Source organism: Corvus cornix, chromosome 2 (genome assembly GCF_000738735.6).
Source record: "Corvus cornix cornix isolate S_Up_H32 chromosome 2, ASM73873v5, whole genome shotgun sequence".
NCBI classification, from domain to species: domain Eukaryota; kingdom Metazoa; phylum Chordata; class Aves; order Passeriformes; family Corvidae; genus Corvus; species Corvus cornix.
The window spans coordinates 146,915,458-146,934,771 of record NC_046333.1 but is presented as its reverse complement, the minus strand read 5'-3'; the positions used below and the strand labels follow the sequence as shown (position 1 = coordinate 146,934,771).

Sequence of the window (19,314 nt, the reverse complement as noted above, 5' to 3'; positions counted from 1 at the left end):
GATACTGGAAGAAACTCTTATCATAGTCACAGCAGATTGGGTGGAGCCTGTTTTATGGTAAGCAGGCAAAAAACAGGGCTCTGACATTACCAAAACCAACTTAAAAACAGCTCATATTTGAGTGGGCCTGGGTGTGAGTGGTTTAGGGAGCTTGTTTTTTAGCTATGACCCATTCAAATACAGCCAGACATATCACCACTCACAGTTTAAATAAATCAGCTGTGATGTTTGGACTTTCACCATTAGAGGACACAGACACAGCCATCAACAAACGAGCCTTTGGGAGAGGAGAGGCTGTAGGTGTATACATGTGCAAAGAACATAAAATCCATCTGTCTCTGAAGTGACTGCAAATATCATATAATCAAGGATGTAAGTGTGGTAAACATGGGACATTATTTGGAAGACCAGGACCAAACCAAATTTTTTTCACTCTTTGTGGCCTACATCAGCTAAAGAGGCAATTCCCATCCCAAGCCACTGATCTGTTGAGGTCAATCATGCTTAAGGGATAGGAATGCATTTTCATATTGCAAATAAACCAGAATTAATGGATAGAAATCTCCTTTTCCCTCTGAGTTCAGGTCTGGTGGTGTCTTGGCATAGCTTAGGATGTCACGTTCTTTGGACAGGCCTTGGGCTGTTTCTCTGTGGTCATGTCATGCACCAGAAGAGCTTGGGACACCACTGAGGACCTCAGGTGCTGCTGCCTGTAAATACACTGAGAGTAAAGTTTCTTCAGCACTTCAGATGAAGAGTAATTGCTTTCCAGCCAATAACAGTAGTTATCCCTTGCATCCTAGGTGGATGTGTACGGCTTTGGAGCAGACAGCAAAGGACACTGGCACCATTACTGGGAAAACAACACTTCAGGTGGGGCTTTCCGCAAGACAGGAGTCCATGATGGGGATTTTGAGTTCAATATAACTTTGACTCTTGCCTCCATTGAAAAAATAAAGTTTTTCAAGGGCAGATGACCCTGGCCATGGGAACAAGTGGGGGCTGCAATTTCCAGCATGCAGCAGAACAAAGCTCAGTGAAGATGATCTAGGCACCAGCCAGGTTTGAATGCGTGGATCTGCGGTGGATTTGGAGCATCTCACACTGCAGGGAATGAGGCCAACGACCAGCTTCCAACTGCACATGATTTCCTGTCTATGGATAGCTGGGAGCTATCAATCAGTTGTGGGAATGAACTAATCTCTACTTAAGCTCTACACCTTGATTCTTGAATTACTGATGAAAGATCTGCCTGTTGCAATTAGGGGAAACCTGGGCACAGGAACCGCTGTCTGTGTGTCCGTTCTCTCCGCGAGCAAGGCAGGAAATCCTTGAAGAAGAGTGAAAAAGACTTTTGGGACTTAAGACCCACTAAGGCAGCTGTGAACATCATACTAAGGATTACCTCAAAGAAATGAATTCACTTCTGCTGTTGATCTTCTTTTTGAACCGTCTCTTCTCTATTCTCTATTACTTCTGTTTTCATGCTGTATTAAGGAAAAACATGATGAAGTTGCCTGGAGTAGTAACTGTTTCAACCATTGCCTCATTTTGCATTGATAGTGTCTAGAAAATATGAAATCGTCTCATGTATTATTTAGTATTGCTTCCTACACAGCCATAATGATGGAGAAAATAATACTGAAAACTCCAGGGGAAAAAATGGCCTTTTTAGCCACTTGTCTGTCTCGTTTGGTTATATGTAATTTTGGTTCTCTTTTGGTGGAAAATACTCTGGATTTTTTTTTTTTTTATTTAATCAGTTTAAGATTGGAAAGTGGACTTTTTTCAAGTCATTTACATGTGCCTTTTATAATTGTGCAACAGATGTGATTTTTGTTTTTAAGGTGACAAACCCTAAATTAAACTTTTTTATAAAAGGGGGGAAAATTAACCAAAGTTTAGCCTCTGTCTGGTATGCTTTTGTAGTAGAAACCTATAATAACAACTCCTATATTGCATTTGAACAAATGCAAACAAGACAATTTTTAAAGGTAGCTTTTACCTTTTTTAAGGGAAAATATTCAAAAGTCCCAAGAAAATTTTCTTCTTAAGTTTTTAAACAATTAAAATGTGGTATCTCTTTACAAGGTCTCTATTTGAAATGGAAAAGAAATCATGGGTTGGGATATCAACTAGTAATACATTAACAATCTTTGTTTTGTAGCAGCACCTACAAAGACACAATCTGCACAAGCTGATCTTAGAGCATAAGACAGACTTCAAAATCATGTGCATCTCTGGAGGAATGAGTATATGGATGTCAGTACCTCTAGGCAGTGAGAGGAGGGAAGTTACACTGGAGATTTTATATCCACAGATTTTTGCTGGAATCAACACATTAAAGCCTCAAGGACAGATAAAGTACAAATCCAAGTAAGGCAGGGAACAATGGAAAACAGTGGTCTTTTTTTCCTGATATCATGAAAACAGTACTCATGGATTATTGACCCACTTTCAGCCTTGGGGAAGCCAGAGGAGTTCTTGCCACAGACTTCAAGGGAGTTTTGATCAGGCTTGGGAAAAATGGCATATTTAATTTTTAATGTATCACATTGGTTGGAGTTTATGCCAAATCATCTAAATGTCTCCTCTCTATGCACCAGTTATGGCAGAATGGCCAAGCAGATGAGTATTTGAGGTTGGTGAAAGCCCTTCAGTACTGATGTGCTTCACGCAGGGTTTATCCCCTTGTCTTTCTGCACCAGCTGGTGCCAGTGAGGTGCCCTCCAAGGCAGCAATACATGGCACAATGTCATGGTCAGCTGGAATTTTGGGCCACAGCACCGCTCACCAACATGAACTGCTTTACCCACGTGAGTACTACTGAACTCGCGGCATATAAAGAGCCAAGGATGCCAAATGTCTGTGTGGGGCATCAAGCTCCCTCACCTGGTGTGACCTTTCAGTTCAGCAATATGGAAAGGGCAGGATTTTCAAATCTCATCATGATTTCTCTCAAGATGAGACCTGTTCATGATCCTCATGTCAAGAAGCCATTTCCCAGCATGGTGGCCAGCAGAACTCACCTGCATGTCACAGGCACAGCAGATTTGATGGGCTTACTGTCTGCTCCATGTCCTTTGTAAAAGAATGAAGCATTACTACCTGAACCACGTTTGCTCATTTGGTTTAAGCATTCCTGCTTGTTTAAATTGCTGTTAATCAATATGCTTCTGGTGAGGTGCTGCAGTAATACAAACAAAGCAAGTTTAAGAGGCAAAAGACTACTTGGAAGATGCCAATGATAACTCCACAGTGTGGCTGGATTTTGGAGCTTCAAGTACTTAATTTTTTCTTTTTTCTCATGGACAAATATTAGTAATTCAGAAACATTGACTGCTCTTTCAGTCATTTTTAGAAAGACTTGGAAGAAAACTCATGGTGGTTTATCCCCTTAATGATTTTTTTTTTATCACAGGGGTCAGTTTGGAATCAAAAATAGTAGAAAAAGAAGCCAGATATATTCTAGTCTGTGTTGTTCTGAAAGTTTCCTTTTGCTTTTCTAATAAAAATTCCATTTTCCCCTGAACATTCTGCCTCTGACAGCACATATAAAACCTCATGGCTCGTACATGCAGATATATTTAGTGTCTTCATCATGGAACAAGCTGCAATTCCCATTTAATTTTGTTGCCAACAGCAAGCAGTAACTGTTAACCACTGATGTCCATTTTTCAGAGTGTAAGGAGAGAAGAGAGTGGATCTCTCCAGGTGTAGGATGAGGAATAGTCTGTGCCATCACATTTCTATTCCAGGGAAACTTTTTCTAGAGTCCTTATAGGCAGCTGACTTGTGTTAGATCCTTGTCTCAGTTCCCCACAACTTTGCTGCTCTTTCAATTGCCTTCAGAATCAGGAGATACCAACAAGTGATGCTGAGGGAAGAATTAATTCCCACTGCCATTATTGAAGACTGTTTTCCTGCTAGAAACTTTTTGGGTTTATTTGGTTTAAAAGAACCAAGGAAAACATTTAACAACTTGTCAAGGCTTCAAACTCTTGGACTGTATTTACCACCACTGCAAAATCTCTGAAGCACTCCTTGAGTGCTTTTTATGTTTTTTACCAAAGCCAAATCTCTTGAGCACTTTTTCCCTCCCATGACCAGATTTTCTTTGTATTTTTCTCTGACTACACAATCAATTATGGGTTTTTTCTCTAATGGAGGGGAGTCTGACACAATCATTCATTGACCTTTTATTTATTTAATTTTTCAGTATGATATGAATCAAAATAAAATTTTTATTGTAATCAAAGCATTTCTGTGTACACTTCTTTTTTCCACAGTACTTTCATTAGCTCCTAGAACCTCCTCTGTCACATAACAGTGTAAAGAGGCTTATTCCACTTCCTCACACCATCCAGTCAGTGATCTTAGATGTCTTTTCCAACCCTTATGATTCTGCAGTCCTGTGAGTGACATTGCCATGTTTCAGGCTGCTTGTGGTCATGGGCATCACACTGCTCACATGGCACCTCTAGGCCTCTCTAGAGAAAAGAAATTGAACTTAATATGGCTGTGGTCTCCTGATGGATCTGTGCTCTGTTTAGGAGATATAAAAGGGAAATTAAGGCAGACTTATAAATCAGCGACTTGAGAAAAGATTCAACTTATCTGACCTGGCTGAGATCTGAGGATCCACCCTAGGTCCCTGTTTTAAGGGCCTGCTATGATCACACAAACACTTCAGTCATGGATGACTTAGCTGTCCATTAGAAGAACCCCATCCAGGAGATGGATCCCTTTGCTCAGGTATCACTTTAGCAGGTCACACCCACATCTGCATCACCCTGGCTTTGTATGTGGACAATCTATCTTGGCTATTTCTCATGGACCTCATCTACTGCTCAGTTTCCTTATGTGCTCTTTCCTTTCATTGTTTAAGGGACTGAGTAGGGTAGATGGTCGGGCAGTGATGCAAGCTGCCCTTTCAAATGCAACCATCCTGGTGGCTTGGTGGTAGGAGCTTAAGGAGTTGTCAGAGGTCAGCACAGGGAGCTCCTGTTCAGATGCAGGCAGAGGTCAGATGGTCACAGTAAGAGCTGCTGTCCAGTGTGACCTTCAGAGGATCAGGTTCAGAAGATCAGTTCTCAGAAGCTACTTCACACTTTGCTTTTCAACCCAGGCTCTAGATGTGCTGCATCAGTGAGATATTAACCACCATTAATGGATACAGCCCAGCCAGAATCACACTTGTCAAAAATGAGTGGGAAATAGAGGTACATGGGTCTGAGGAGCTACATGTCTCACAGAGGACATGCAAAGCATTTGCTCCTCTTTTTTCTTCAGCAAAGCAAACTAACACCAAGGAACAGCTTTCTTGGAAATTATTTTGCTTCATGTCCACTCACAAGAGGTGCAATGCAATGCAGCTTTCAGGTCTGAAATGATTTTGTCAGGAAAGTAATTTGCATAAAATTACAATCTGGAAACCACTTGAGACTAGTAAGACATGCAGCAACAATAACAGCAACATGCAGACAGATGGACTGACCACAGGACTTGGACAAAGGACTTTGCTTATACCATCAAATGAAGAAAGGAAGTACCCACAGGGGAACTGTATGGCTTCAGTTCATGGCATGGGTTCCTTTGACGGCTCACAGTCAGAATAGCAATTAAATCCAGTGAATGAAAAGGCAAAGGAGTCCCTTGCCACCCTTAAAAATCTGTTTTCCCTTGTCTTTCCTATAGAATTTGAGGGAGTCAATCTCATTACATTTATTGTCTTCAGGCAATATAAAATAAAATAGGGTTCACACAGTAAAAAGTTCTTCATGGTCAGGTACTTTTATGCAGAGGGAAAGCTCTGTGTTTTCATTTAAATGTTCTGTAGGAAATTCACCATGTTGCTCTACTCCTTAGTTTGTAGTTTCTAAGGTAACATTTGGCTGGCAGAATATAAATATATCCATGTGGGAGTTTGTCTGTCCCTGTGACATTAACACTCCTACTAAGACAGGACATTTTCCACAAGAGTTACTGTTTCCACATAGTCAGAGACTCTGGAGTTACACAGAAACTACCAGCTGGTCTCCCTGTCCACCCAGAGGCCAAATCAGTGAGGAAGCATCCTGTGCCACAAACACTGCATCCTGCGGCACCTTGGTGTTCCTCCAAGGATGCCCCAAATCAGGTGTTACATCAAGGAGCCCTCTATGGCCCTTTCTCCCCATGTGGATTTTTGTGTTCCACTCCTTGCTTTCCTGGAGCTGGCCCCAAAGAGGTGCCACCATCTGGGGGAGCTGCACATTGCTCCTCCAGCTCAAACCCTGTCTGGGGCTGGGGGTGTGAACGGACTGGCCATACCTGAGCTCTGCTTTGAAGCATGTCCAGTTTGCGGTCACTTCCGTGTTCAGCCTGTGCAGATACCAGAGTGGGTTTCAAACGGTAGAAAAGAGTGGAAAGAGTTATTTCATAGAATCAATCATGGAATCATAGAATGGTTGGGTTGGAAGGGAGATCATCCAGTTCCAACCCTGCTGTTGGCAGGGACACCTTCCAGTAGACCAGGTTGCTCAGAGCCCCATCCAGCCTGGCCTTGAATGCTTCCAGGGACGGGGCATCCACAACTTCTCTGGGCAACCTGTGCTACGGCCTCACCACCCTCACAGTAAAGAATTTCTTAATGGCATCTAATCTAAATCGCTGGTCTTTTAATTTAAAACTGTTCCCTTTGTCCCATCACTATTTTAACTCCTCTTTCTCCTTTAAATGTTGAAGGATTCAGATAGCAGATGGTGGGTAAGTGTGAGCAAGCTCCCCAAGAGGCTGATGAGGCAGAGAGCTCCTGTCTGCTGTGATGGAGTCACAGGAAAGAGTCATGGGAGAGACCAATGACTGATGGTCCTTCACTGGGGTCACCAAAGAGTTGGCTGCAGGGAGAAATTCTGCCAGCTGATAGGCTCTGTCATTTCAGGGTTTGATTTGAATGGGTAAGCAAGGACATAGAAATGAACAGATTTAAAAGTGAAAACAGGATGCATAAAGCAAATGTGTCTTCTAGAAAACCTTTTGCAGAGAAATAGAGTTTTATCTATTTGTTTGGTCCATAGAAGTAGGTGGGCCAGGAGTGAATTAAGCTGGTGATGCTTTAGGGCACACATAGTGTGATTTTAACCTGGCCAGCAGCCAAGCACCCACACAGCCACTCATTCACTTGCCACAGCCACCAATCCAAAACACAGCACTATATGGGTGCTAGGGATAAAACCAGCTCCATTCCAGGCAGATTAGAATAAACCAGATACTTAAAGAATCCCGTGGATTCCAGGGGATCTCCTGAAGTCTGAGAGCACATATTGCCAACAATGCCAGAAATAAATCTAGGTGAAATCTACACCAAACTACCTCAGTTGCTGGATGCTTCTAATTACTCATCCATCCCACAGATATCCCACTTGAATCAGGTGAGATTAATACTCACTATTAGCAGTAATGACAGGAAACCAGCTGAAAAAAATACAAGCTGCTTCAGGAGGAATGCACCTGGGACACTGGTGGCTCTTCAGTTCTTGTTACTTGTAGGGGCTGGAATAACATTTTAGACCAACAGCCAGGAACAATGAGAAGTCACTCTTTTATTTAGCTACGGGCATTGTATTTGCTTCCTTCCTTGAAGGTTGGTGCCATTCCACCTCTCTGTGATGGCTTCCTGTGAGCCAAGGGAACGTCACTGCTTGTCACCAGTTGCAGGTTTTGCAACGCGGCTTTACAGCACAGCAGAGAGATCCAGCAGATGCACACAAATGAAGCTGGAACAATGTTTTTATTTCCTATAATAAGCAAAGGAATGGAAAACATCAGCATGCACGCAGATTAATGGGCCTTTGAGCAGTGAGATGTGATTAACTCATTTCAGTCAGCGCTGGGGATCTCAGCACCTCATTAGCTTTTTCATTAATGGTTACAACTAATATCTGATTAGCGCCTGTTTCACCAGTAATGAGTTCTCCTTCTTAATGGAGATGGAGTTTTCCACTGGGTGACAGTGAAAGGGAGCGGGAAGGAGCCTGCTAATTACTGTGCTGATGGGGCACTTGGCCATCACGGTCACTGACCCAACTGTCCTCCCATGCCCCTCTAAATGGCCCTGCCACACTGGCACAGGCAAGCATACCCTGTGCCAAGTGCACTCAGCAAGCCAGAGGGAGAGGGCCCAATTCTGGCTTCCGAAAAATAAATCAGCCTGAGCTGTGTGTCAGTAGGTGGGACAGCCTTGGAAGGACTGTCCCCCTGCCTGGGCCTCGGGGTACCAGGGCAACAAGTGACAAGAGTTGCAGAGTGATGGGAGAAGAAACACTGGATAGAGATAGGAAGCAACAGATGTTTTCACATGCAGTACTCAGTGATTTGTTTTCTACTAGATTTTTCTTATAGATTTTTCTAATAGACTTTAATAATTTCCCCACTAGAGCGTGCTGTTTTCCTGTTCCCATGAGTTATCCCCTGGCTTCTGGAGCACTCAGCTCTCTCACAGCAATGTGGCACATCACAAGCTCAGAGCGTGTTCCCTCCTGGCACTTCTATCTTCACAGCTGTAAGGCTTGGGATTTATTTGCTGAATCTATCTATTTTGGCCTCTGGGTAATAACTAAATGCAAGAGCCCACAGGCCATGAGGGAGAACAAGATGGGAGAAGCTCTGCAAGGTTTCACACCCTGAGGGTTCGCATCAGTGCTGCTTTCTGTGCAGTTTTCCTTTCTGTTTGAAAGGGGACAGCACTCCCAGATATGCGTGTGGATTTTTTTGTTGTTGTTGTTCTGACCCTTAAGAAATGCTCATAATTGAAAAAAAAGAATTAAAAAAATTCTTCCCTTGTAACCTAATTTCCTGACAAGGAAAAAATATTTGGGACTCCTGGCTATGTTGTAGCAGTACAAATCTTTTATTTTGGGATGTAAAAGGCTTTAGTTATAGCAGATAAAAATACCCTTTGTGGACTATAAAGGCAACTCAGTTATTTCTAAAAGGACTTTCATGTTATGCTACCAGTACCATCAACTTGTGTAGTTTTGGATTTATTTGTTCTCAGCTATAGTACCCAAATGTTAAATGAGGCACAGATATATTGTAAAAAACAATCGATGCTGCAAATTAATTAGCTGGGTTCAATGAAAACAGAAGGTCTCTCTGGCTGCTGGCTGCCAGCAGTGTGTGAGCTGTTTGCCCAGTGCTTTCTTCATGATAATGGAAAGCACAGTAAGGCTCATCTACCAGCTCTAGACATCCTTCCAGGAACAGCCAGCTATTCATTTCTGTGGCTACATCAGCACTGCTTAGGCTTCTTCTGGAGTTGTCTCACCCACAGTGCTGAAGACGAGTTCTCTCCAGCTGACTGACCATATCTGTTCTGATAAGCCCCTAGCCCTCCACTTCTTGTAGCCCCAAGGTACTGTCCCTGTCACTTAAAATAAAATTATTACTTAAACTCATATATATTTTAGGTAAAAGTATATGATATAGTGTAAGAGTACTGCAGCAGCACCATCAGAATGGGATTCCTATGACACGAAGCTGAATGTTTACATTGTGTCCCCAGAGGTGGCAGAAAGGGAATGCTGGACAGTGCAAAGGGTGAGCTGGCAGCTGGCACTTCATAGGTGTGTTGTGGGACATGTTTGTATATGTAGATATATAAACATAACAATAGGATATAATAAGATAAGTCATATCCCATTCCTGTGACTGAGGCTGTGGAGTCTGACTGTACAGCTAAATCTCAGTCTTAAAAATACTGGATGGCTTCATCTCTACTGTCTTTGGCAACAGTTCTTGGCTGATGCTGTGCCCCAGGCTAAGCCTGGGCACAGTCTGTGGGGGGATGAACAGTCATAAGCTGAAACAGTGCCAAGAAACAAACTATGGACTAAATAACATCGATGATCTCAGGTCCTAATTAGTCCCTAGCGTGAATGTGTACCCTGAGCCTTCTTTTCTACGATATGAGCAAACAGTGTATAAAAAGGCCAAGAAATATTGTCTGGCTTTGATGTCCTTGCCCTTCTGTCAAGGAGAGGTGAAGATGGCTGAGACAAGTTCATTTCTGTAGTATCAAATGGCAGTAGAAGCAACAATGGCCACGCACTGCAGCTTGTGAGGTTCAGGCTGGACATTAGGCAAGATGCCTTTCTCACTAGGAGGATGAGAAGGAAACAGGTCGGCCAGGAGAAGAAATGAGACCTCTGTCCCTGGAGGACATCATGGCATGGCTAGACAAAGCAATGGCTGGTCTCACACAGCACTGGGGACTCCCTCTTGGGTTAGACACCTTCACAAAGTCATTTCATCAGAGGTTTCTAGGAGGCTCTGATGAAAAGTATTTTTCTGCTGATTTGCCCAGCTGGGGTTATGGGGTTATGGCAGTGGGCTGCTCCAGCAGGGCAATGACTCTAGTGAACGAGCTGACGTTGCAGGGTTTTGAACAAAAGACAGAAAAATTCCTTTAAACCCATCAGCAAACAGTCTCTGTCATACAGGTTTTTTTTTGGGAGAGGCTTTATTTTGCAGGAAGGACAGACAGATTCCTGTGCTTAGAGCAACAAATGTTGGCCTCATGACTGGTACAGAACAACTTTAGTTCTTTGTGTTTCAAGTATTCACTTCCTTTGATAATGGTGCCCTTTAGACCCTCCTCTCCTGGGCAGTCATACAGCACAGTAATACTTGGCCATATTCTCATGGATGTAGACCATGTCTTCCCAGAGGTCAAAGCTACATCAGTTTATACCAGGCAGCACAATATTAGTACCAGAAGAAATAAAAAAGAATTAAAAAAATTTCCATTTTTGTCATCACCTATACCCTCTCCTTTAATTTAACTTTCTGGATCTGGATTTATGGAAATGCCACACGGCATTTATAGATATGCCATACCTGGTATCCTTTCCATCCAACTCTTTCAGCTTGTCTTTTTTCAAACCTCAACCTGGAGCTTAGCACAGGAAGATCTGGGCCTTGACCAGACAGTTTTGATCTGCTCAGCAGCCATTAAAAAGAATGCCTGACAAAACTTGTCTGTCACTCAAATGTTTTCCTGTACCTCAACAGCTTCCTAAAATTCCTATCACTTAATGGCATGCAGCAAGGTCGCAGGTTGTCACTAAAATGACAGTGACATGGTGAGTCCTTGTTGCTGCAGCGAAAGTGTTCAGTGTCCTCATAATGTAGTGTCTGTCCTCAATATCACTATATGTACAAACTCAGAACAAAAATAATTTCTGTCCCCAAGATACCCAGGCTATGTAAATATTTAATATATCTACTGTGCTACCAAGAATAATCAGGAAATGGAATTAATGACTAGATAACTTTCAAAATTATCTTAAACCTTATTTTTATAGAGTGAGATGTATAGAAATATATATGTATTTGCACAACAAAAGCCTACCTATCCTTGGGGCCTGAGTTTTAAACTTTTTAGCTTGTTGTCCTGACCTTTTTTACCCCTTCCAAATTTTTAGGAGTTGTGGAATAATTTTGAAGGTCAGAGAAAAGAGTAAAAACACCGGTTTTTACAACGTAGCAATAAGCTCAGGAGCAAAGTGAAAATTTTCCTTGGAAAAAATTAATAACATTGGAAGTCCCATTCAATTTTGGAAGAACCCTCGTCTGTGGAGGGAGAGCACAGCAAGGCTGCTTTAAGCACAGGGTTAACAGACTTCACCTACAATAATTTATTCTGTAGGTCAGTCACTAACCATTATCCAGGCCGGTATTCTAAAACTTACTCTGACTGGACTTGTCTTGCTCACAGTTATAAATTCCTGGCCCTGACTTTGAGGAAGCCCTCACCCTTCAACACCAGCCCTGCTGCTGAGAATTCACACCAACCACTCTGCTGACATCAGCCTAAAGCTGCTTAGGCAGTGAGGTTGGTCTGATCCCGTGTTGGCCTGAATTCAGTTTAGGACATGACACAAAGGCTGCCGAAGCCACCAGGAGACCTTTCCATTGTCTTTAGTGGGTTTGGATGAAGACTGTGGGTGATGTCCATGTCAGAAGTCACAGAGCTTTAGCACAGCTCACACCCACCCAACCGGCTGCATTTAGTGCCATGTTCCAGGTGTTGCCTCATGGGAACGGCTCCCAAAACCAGGCCAGCAAGTGTGCAAGCAGCTGATGCCTTTTCCTGGTCTTAAAAGTTAAGAGCCAGACACAGTTAAGGGAAAAAGGGGTTTTACCTTGGTATTTAATAAGGATCCTTGTGGTGCACCACTTTGCCAAGGTGGAATGCGCCAAAATGTACACACCACCACAGATCGCGTAGACAATTTTATAGACTTTGCAAATTAGCATATCTAACAAAGATTCCCTAATGAGAGGCTTGAATGAATAGCATGATATCCCCCCATCCCAAGGAATTCCCCCTGGATGGGCCTAATCTGAGTTTACAGGATGTGTTCTAGAGAGGACCTTGGTTTCTCAGGATAGTGTAGGGCTTTCTGGCCACCAACTGCGAGGCCTCCAGGATGTCTGCTCTCCTGGCTTAACAAAATACTAGGACTATGCTAAGTTATGGGACTTAAGGAATTGCAGCTATGCATGCCAAGAGCACTGAGGATACATAAAAGGTATATATAAAGGTATGTAAAAGAAAAGGCAAAAAATCATCATGGCATCACAACCAAGCAGAAGGGACAGCTGCGGGACAGGTTTTATTTTGGGTTTTATTTATCACTATGGGGCCAACCTGAGGCAGGTTAGAGCCAAGTCCCACCAATGCACTCCTAAGCGGGAGGAAATGTCCCTCTGACAGGGGCAGGTAGAGGCACTCCCATGTTCTTTGCCATCTCCATCACTGTTCCTCCCCACTGCAGAGCAGGTGTTGGCCATCTACTGTTAGCTTTGACTCAGAGACCAGGTTTGGCATTTCTCCTTTACTAGCAAGAGAGATAGCAAACAAAGCCCATACGTGTTTTCTTTTCCACTTGGTGGTTGGACTGGAACAATGGAAAGTGATTTATGCTGAAAAATAGCTGTACAAAGAAAAAGATGCCACGAATGCAGTCCCTACCAAAACGGGAATGGGTAAGGGAAGGGAGTTCACAGTACACAGATCAGTGAAGTAACTTGTCCTGGTTAAAAGGTTAATTGAGGTGTGGGTCCTGATGCTGTGTAAAGGACAGAAATGTCATTTCATGGCTCATTCACTCTTTCCTATGGAAAGAACTACTTTTCTTGGAAAATTGTAAGTTCATTTCATAACACATTTCCACATCTGTGGAAAGACATCCCTGAACTGGCCCAGGGAATGCAGAGAGAGAGGTCAAGTGCCTCTATTCCACCCGACCCCAGTTAAGTCCATGGCTGATACCAGCCTGTAATCAGGAGGTGACAGGTCTACCATCCCTTCCCATATATTTTCTTCTCCATCATCATCAGTGCAGTCAGCTCAGAGAGGAGCAGGCAGTAAGCCCATTGGGGGGTCCTGCTGAGTCAGCCGTCTGTTCTGTCTGATTTTGGGTTATCACTTAACCTCGGTGGGACAGGAGGTGGTGAACTGAAGGCTGGAAAGCCTCCTACTCCATTCCTCATCCCCTGGTCCATGCAGTAGCCTCAGGAAAGCATCAGTTTGTTATTGATCCATGCAGTTGTAATTGCAGGGTTGGGAATCACAATTAAAGCAGTGGAAACAATGTAAGCTGTGGTGGTTTCCAGAGGACGAGCATCTCCCATGCAGGAGTGAGCAGAGGTGGTTTAGAGACTGCGTGGTCAGGAGCAGCACATTTGGCCTCTGATTTCCACTTTGCAAATCATGTCTGGATGGAAGCCACCCCATTTTCCTCAACCTACACCTGATCCATGTGCGTCCACCTCATTTCTCCTGGCCTGAGGACAAACAGACCACTTGAACTCCTGGGGGCTGTTCAATATCCTGGAAGGCAGAACTGAACACCTCTGACAGACACATAGCATTTGGACAAGAAGACCCCACTCAGGCAAGAAGACATACAGCACACTCCACTAACCTTGAGATGATCTGCATAGTCCATGTGTCCTGCTGCTCTGTGCTGGATAAGAGAGCTCAGCATCCCAAGATCCTCCCTTTTAAAAACTAAATATGCGTGTTGTAAGCCAGAACAGTGTCACAGAACAAGAACAGACTAGGATCTCCACTGTGAAGAGCTAACAAAGCAAGATTTAACAAAGTAGTCTTACTGAACAACAACAAAAAATTGTTTTACAGAAGCTGGTAGAGCTCCAACCAGACTGATGCTTAATTTTTCCCCTTCCCATCCAAGCTAGAGCTTGTGCATGAGAGCAGGACTGCAGTGCTGCAACTGTGGGCAGGGAAGGAGGAGAGGTAAAAATAGGGAGTCAAACCTGTCCCTTCCATCAGCCAGGAGATGCCAGACTGGCCCCCCATTTTGTGTCGCAAGGAAGAGGCTGTGCAGATGCACGACCACATCACTGGACATGAGGACAAACAGCAGCAGACACTGCTCATGGGGAGGAGACCATATCTCCTTTTATTTCTCCCCCTGGTATATCCATACTGATGTATGAGCTGCTCTGGAGTGACTGCCCCATACAGTTATAGGAACCAGCAATAACCAACACACACAATTAACATATTACAACGTCCTGCTTCTGGCAGGGAAACCTCCCCAGTTCTCTATGGTCTTTTCTCAGAAGGGAAAACAAGGACACATGATGTATGTACAGCTTCATTTATTGTGTCCCTGGCCTGCATTTTGGTCCTGATTCTTGTCTCTTCTCTGCTAACAGCTAATGATATTCCAAAGTGGGCTTGTTCTGATTTTCCCAGCCCTCCTGTCGCTCCCACTTCTGATTTCTGAGATGTTCTGAAAATAATTCTGTTAGCAGGAAAATAAACAGGACATTACTCTTGATGGCATTCAATTGTATTTTCTCTTTCCCTGATGTCAGCCCCTGGCAGAGGGGGGTAAAGAGGAACTCAGGGCCATCAGAAAAGCTTTTCTGGCACAGATGAGAAACCTGCATGCTGCCAAACCCTTTGCTATTGTTCAGTGTGCACCCTGCTGTTTGTTTGGGACCTAGACAATAGAGCTTTACTGTGAAATTTTAAGTGAAAAAGATTAAAGCTGAGCATTGCAAAGGCAGGTCAAGCAGCAGAATGGGCATTTTTGCCTTCTGTGACAGCTAATGATGACAAACAAGAGTTCAGATTTTTTTAATGGCTATTGTTTTTGGCTTGTAGATGAGGTGTTTTATAAGAGACTGAGCAGAAGTAAGACAGAACACAAACCAGACTTGGATTTTTTTCAGGCTCCATTCACAGGCCATCCTTTATCCCCAGAGACACAGCTAGGCCCTCCTTGCCTCAGCTCACCATGGTCAAGCATTCACTTTCAGCCTGATGGACCCCTGACATCCTGCCCATTCAGCAAGCCTGTGTCCATCTCTACTGATGGTGCTGAGTGCTTCTGTTTATTTCTTCAAATTCACCACCTCTGAGTGAAGCAGAGATTGGGGTGTTGCAGGATCAGTTCCTTGCCAGAGCAACTTTGCTTAAGCATAAGCTGTGTTAGTTAAAAATGCAGTTATTAAACTTTGGAAGGACTTCCTCTGCACCACATGGGAAAGATGTCCCTCTTCAGGGACTCACATCTTCAGGAGTTTCCTCACATCCCTGCAAGACCTCGGGATGTTCCAGTCAGGCAACATAAGGAAGAGCCAGCAGCTGAGGAGGCTCAGCTGAACCCTCGATGGCAGTGAGTGCTGCTACCTCACTTCTCAGGCTTTCCTCCAGATGGCAAACAGTGTGTTCTCAATTAAACCTGAGTGACAGGCTGCAATGACAAGTGACAACATCAAGACTGACAACGAGGGAGATATATTGCTTGAGGCAACACTCTAGACTGGAGCTGGTTGAGTGCAGGGGGGAAAACAAAATGCTCCAGGTGGAAGAAGGCATATGAAATCACCCTTTTTTTCCTCACAGATGAGCATCAGCCTGTTCTCCATCCTGCCAAGCATGTTGCACTGCTTTCACTGTGACTGCTCCTGAAATGTCTGTCTCCACTTTCCCTTCCAGCTCAGATTTTTCTCCAAGAGCATAAGCCTGGCCACAGGGTGACAGACCAAAGGCTCAGCTGCCCCAGCATCCCATCTGCAATGGACATCCTGGAGCAGATGCCTGAGGATGTGCACACAGAGCAAATCAATTATTCCCTCTCTTCTCTCCCAACTTCTGGCAGCTGACACACCAAAGAGGTTATACTTCAATCCATCCTGTCCTACATGGATTTCTGTGGCTCTTTTGACTCACATTGAAAGACACTGCAGGCATTGAAAGGGCTCTTAACTCTTCCCATCAAGAGAGGGCAGTGCTGTCCTCACTGTCACAGCACCGGCACAGCTGTGCCAAGGAGAGATAAAGTGCACTATAAACTATTGAAGTGGCACAGCTCTGTGTTTTGGTGTCCCAGTAAGCCAGATGAAGAACTGTGGTGGTTACAAAAGCCAGGAGTTAATCAGTAACTCAGATGTTTATCACCTGCATGTTTAACTATTTTTTTCCTCCCTTGCAATACCTGCTGGTTTGGGTTATTTTGCCTTCTTTTAATGAGTAACTACTGGGAAGGGGATTAAATATACTTATTCTCTCAACATATTAGGACTTTTGGTGGTGGTCATTTTGACTGTAAGCAGCTGTATCCCCCAGTCATTGGCACATAGAAAGGAAAATTCGAGTGCTTATAGTGAAAAAAATAATTCAGCCCTTTCAGCACAGACCATGTCTAGCCTGGCATGTTCCCAGCCCAGTGCTGTTCTGCAGGCATACGTTTCCCAGCACACCCCAGTATGACTTTACCCCTCATACGCTCTCTCAGCTGCTGTCCTTTCCTTTCCACTTGTTCACTCAGAACCACAGAAACACTCGGAGCAGAGAAATCTCTGGAGGTTTTGTGTCCCACGTATATTCCCTCTGCTCTATGCCAGTGCTTCCATTTACTGGGACAGGGACAAGGAGGTGAAGGGTTTTTGATTGTAGAGTGAATTTTGGATTTGGTGCTTTCTATAGGGGAGGACTCAGTGCTGTTGTTCCTGGTTTTGCCACTTCTACCTGTGTGGATGAGGGAAGCCAACAACTCTGCCTGCTCTCATGTAACCTGAAGCAATGTGGTCCCTGAGCACTGCAATGCTAAACCAGCTGGGCATGAAGGTGTTTGACATCTATAAAAGTATGTTAAGGCAGCCTTAAGCATTAATATGCACTTTTAATGCAATTCTTCCTCCACAAAGGATGAGCTGATTTCTCTGCGCCCCTTCCCACTCTATTGCTCTGATTCCTTCTTTTGTGTCATTTCTACCCAGGTTGTCACTGTGTTTGGTTGCTTTTCTCTCTCTCTGTCTTTTTTCAAAATACAGCTTTTAAAGCAACTATTGAAAAAGGTCGTGGTGTCAAGGCTTTGTGCATGTTCATAATCCACTCTTCTCATTGCTGATAACAATATGTGATAAAAATGTTCAACTCCTCTTTGCCCAGCAGAAGTGCTACAGCTACTCTCCTTAACTAATTTCCAACATCCTGTTGAGGCTGTCTGTCCCAGAGCCTCTGCTCACCCACATAACATCCAGCAGAGAAATAGGCTGTGAACATGGGCCTGAGCTCACTCAAAATAAAAGCCAGGAGCATATAATTCAATGAAGGCACAATGCTGCTGCAGTACCATCTCCAGGTGATGTTGGCAGAGCCTGAAAGCACACAGCTGGATGCCAACAGCCCTGGCAGCATTTAAAGAAGTGGCACTGAGAAAGGAAGGATGGATTGACGGACATAATCTTCCTGTAAACTGGAAAAGTCTAACCACAGAAAGCCAGAAACAACAAATCCAGAGCTGCGCAGGGCAAATTTAATGGTTGCTTTTGAGAGAAGAAACTCTCTTGACCTGGCAATGATGTTCCTTGCTTCCTAGCATTGATTATGAAATCCCCTTTTCTCTTTCCAGCCTAAATTAAACTCTAATTAAAGCCACCTATTGCAAAAACAGCCCCAGGTTCATAGTACTATTTATTAAGCTGCCTGAAAAGACCCAGCTCCCTAGCAAGATAAGAGAGAACAATATTTTTGTGTTACCAATTTTTTATTAACTGTGTCAATCATATGCGGTGAGGTGAAAGCAGCAAAAAAAAAAGGAGTAAGCAGGAGGGAAAGATCTCACAAAAAAAAAAGGGGAGTCAGAATTTTTCCATTTTCCTTTTGCTGGAGGTAGAGTAGTAGTGTGGTCACAAAGAGCAGAACAATACAGAGCAAGAAGAGGTCCATGCTCTGCAGCATGAACAGAAATCAGCCTCCACAGAACATGCCAAGGAAACCTGTGACCACCATGAGAGGCTAATGGTGTGGCATAGATAGGGTCTCCATAGCATGTCTCTTGTTGAGCACCAAAATGCCATACAAAGTCACGGGTCATGTGTCTTATAAAACTCAAGTTTCACATGAAAGCCAGAGTCATCCCTAAATACAAAGGGGTTTTTGTCATTTTCCATAAGGCTCCAGGCAATCAAGGGTGTCAGCCATCTGCAATGCAAGGGCCTTGCCTGTAAATTACTGTATTTCCTGTTGAGGCATTGTCCAGGTGTCAAATGCAGCATGAGCTCTCAATGTGTTAAACCTTAAAATCTTTGCTACCCTTATTTCACATAGTTACCTACAAATCTGAATTTATTGTGGTGAGAGACAACAGTGAGCACATACAGATTTTCCTTAAGTGCTGTATTTCACATGCCATTGAGAGCCCCCCAGAGCTCCTTACACAGCTCCAATGTGTTCGCTAATTACATACCCGGGGGGCACCTCCCTGAGCTGAGACAGCCAGGCTTGTATTGGTCAGGGGCTGAACCACCACCATGTTGCCCTATTCAGTGATTGTTAACAAGGCAGTAGTGAGTTTTTACATTTCTATCTACATTTGATGACTGCTTGTGCAACCAATTTATCTTTTCTGCTCAGGTGCTGATGCATCATCATTTCTGGGGGGTACCTTCAGACTGCAGAGAGAAGAGAAGCACACATGGGCTGTATGCTGGCAGTGGAGGTGGGAGAAGGGCTGGATGGCTGCAGCAGGCAAGAGGCAAGACAGTAAATTCCCATCGTTTCCCACTAATTTCCCACTAAATTTTCCAGAGTAGATGGCCTTACACTGTAACCTCTTCTGAAATCTTCTGATGAGCAGTGCTCCTGATAGAAACAGGCATTATAGGCACGTACGGCCTGTGAATCACGAAAGATAATTTGCTCTGTTTGGAAAGCTTTTCTGCACAGTTTGTGTTGCCTGAAGACAGATACTTTTCTTATCTGCGTTGCAAGGGAAGGCCTTA

The 19,314-nt window shown here is 43.8% G+C and overlaps 1 protein-coding gene across 1 annotated transcript in view; it reads left to right on the top strand.

Annotated features, from left to right (window-relative positions):
- Nucleotides 1-4,261, top strand: part of ST3GAL1 (ST3 beta-galactoside alpha-2,3-sialyltransferase 1) — a 78,423-nt gene extending 74,162 nt beyond the window's left edge. Inside the window, exon 7 of the mRNA XM_039548229.1 lies at nt 804-4,261. Within this exon, the coding sequence (XP_039404163.1) occupies nt 804-977 (174 nt within the window). The 3' untranslated portion in view covers nt 978-4,261. The remainder of the gene's footprint in view (nt 1-803) is intronic.
- Nucleotides 4,262-19,314: the final 15,053 nt, after the last annotated feature.